Source organism: Alligator sinensis, unplaced genomic scaffold (assembly GCF_000455745.1).
Source record: "Alligator sinensis unplaced genomic scaffold, ASM45574v1 scaffold859_1, whole genome shotgun sequence".
Lineage (NCBI taxonomy): Eukaryota > Metazoa > Chordata > Crocodylia > Alligatoridae > Alligator > Alligator sinensis.
The window spans coordinates 262810-264535 of NW_005842656.1; the positions used below are offsets into that span (position 1 = coordinate 262810).

Consider the following 1726-nt stretch of genomic DNA (forward strand, 5'->3'; position numbering starts at 1 on the left):
ACCCCGCTCCTTGGGGCCCAGGGCTGCCAGCTGCCCCCGTCCCCCCCATCTCAGGGCCGTCTCCTCCCCCAGGGCTGGTGCTGGGAAAGCAGCTGCCCCAGTCCTACCAGGTGCTCACGGCCCCCATTTCCAAGGTCAGTGATGCAGGCATGCACTGGGGCTTGGAGCTGGCTGCATGCAGCCCCGTGCCAGCTGTGCCTGGGGTCCCCTGCCCGCCAGGCTCCCCGACTTGGCTGCGCTCCCCCCTCCAGGTCCTGGACCAGTGGTTCGAGTCTGAGCCTTTGAAGGCAACACTGGCGACCGATGCGGTGATCGGAGCTATGGCCAGTCCACACACACCGGGCAGTGGGTACGGGGCCGGGGCTCGTGGGACAACACGGGCCAGGGGTGCTGGAGGGGAATCCTGGGGTGCGGAGATGCCCTGCTGCCCCCCGTGTCACTGTGGAGGGGCCTGGGTAGTGCCCTGGGGGGTCTTGTCCTTGCCACAGGCATGATGCCAAACCGGCAAACCCCCACTTCATGCTGGGTTTTTGCCCCCCCGGCCCCCAGCTGCAATGCGCCTGCTCCGGGGCTCACACCATTGCCTGGGCTGCGTGAACGGAGCTGGGGCAACTGCAAGGGGACCCCTTTGTACTGGATCACTATTGAAGTGCTGGGCGCTCAGTGCTGCAGCTCCCACTCCTTCCCCCCACGGGCCCTGCTGCACCTGCCGGCTGTCCCCGCCTGGCCCCGGTCAGCTCTGTCCCGTTGTGCCCAGGTACGTGCTGCTGCACCATGTGATGGGCGAGCTGCAGGGGCAGCAGGGTGCCTGGGCCTACGTGGCCGGCGGCATGGGAGCGCTGTCCCAGGCCATCGCCTGTGCGGCCGCTGCCCACGGTGCACACATCTTCACCGAGAAGGTGCTCGCAACCCCCAGCCCCTGCCGGGAGCAGTGTGCTCGGCTCTGGGGAGCAGCCCCACTGGGCCCCTGCCCATCCCCTCGTCCGGGTGCTGCTGCGAGATGGCACCCAGACGCTGCGGTGAGGGGCACTGGGCTGGGATAGAGGGTGGAGGCCGCAGCATCCCCGTGGGACCCGCTTACCAGAGCCTGGGTCAAGGGGCTGCAGGGTGGTCCCCTGTGCAGAGCCAGCCAGGGCACCGGGCTCTGCCCTGGGCTGGGAGCACAGGCCCCTGCCACAAGAGATGCCCCCTGCCACCAGCACTCGGTACTAACCCCCCGTGCCCCCAGCCCGTGGCCCGCGTGCTGGTGGGAACCAATGGAGCGGCATGCGGTGTGGCACTGGGGGACGGGACAGAGCTGCGGACCCGCCTGGTGCTATCCAACGCCTCCCCGCAGCACACCTTCCTGCAGCTCGTGCCCCAGGTGAGGCGCCTCGTGGGCAGTTGAGACCTGGCGGGCAGCTCCCAGCCCTGGCTCTGCTCCCTGGGGGGTCCAGGACGCGGAGCAAGCTGCCCAGCCCCGGCTCCGCTCCCCGCGGCTGCCCCCAGCTCTTTTCCAGCCCCTCAAGCTTGAGCTGCACTCTGCCCCCAGGAGCAGCTGCCGGCGGCATTCGTCCGGCAGGTCGCCCAGCTGGACACGCGCTCCCCCGTCACCAAGATCAACGGTAGGCGGCTGTCGGGGGGGCTCGAGGCTGCGGCCAGGGTCTGCACCGCTCTCCCTGCTCCGGCCGCTGGCGTCTCCGTCTCACCAGCCCCTGACGCCCGCAGTGGCCGGGGGCCCGGCGGG

General features: G+C 70.1%; 1 protein-coding gene across 1 annotated transcript in view; it reads left to right on the plus strand.

Moving 5' to 3' along the window:
- Positions 1-1726, plus strand: part of PYROXD2 (pyridine nucleotide-disulphide oxidoreductase domain 2) — a 5179-nt gene that overhangs the window by 1927 nt on the left and 1526 nt on the right. The window contains exons 6-10 of the mRNA XM_025215631.1: positions 73-134; positions 252-349; positions 758-899; positions 1229-1363; positions 1532-1721. Coding sequence (XP_025071416.1) covers positions 73-134; positions 252-349; positions 758-899; positions 1229-1363; positions 1532-1721 — 627 coding nt within the window. The remainder of the gene's footprint in view (positions 1-72; positions 135-251; positions 350-757; positions 900-1228; positions 1364-1531; positions 1722-1726) is intronic.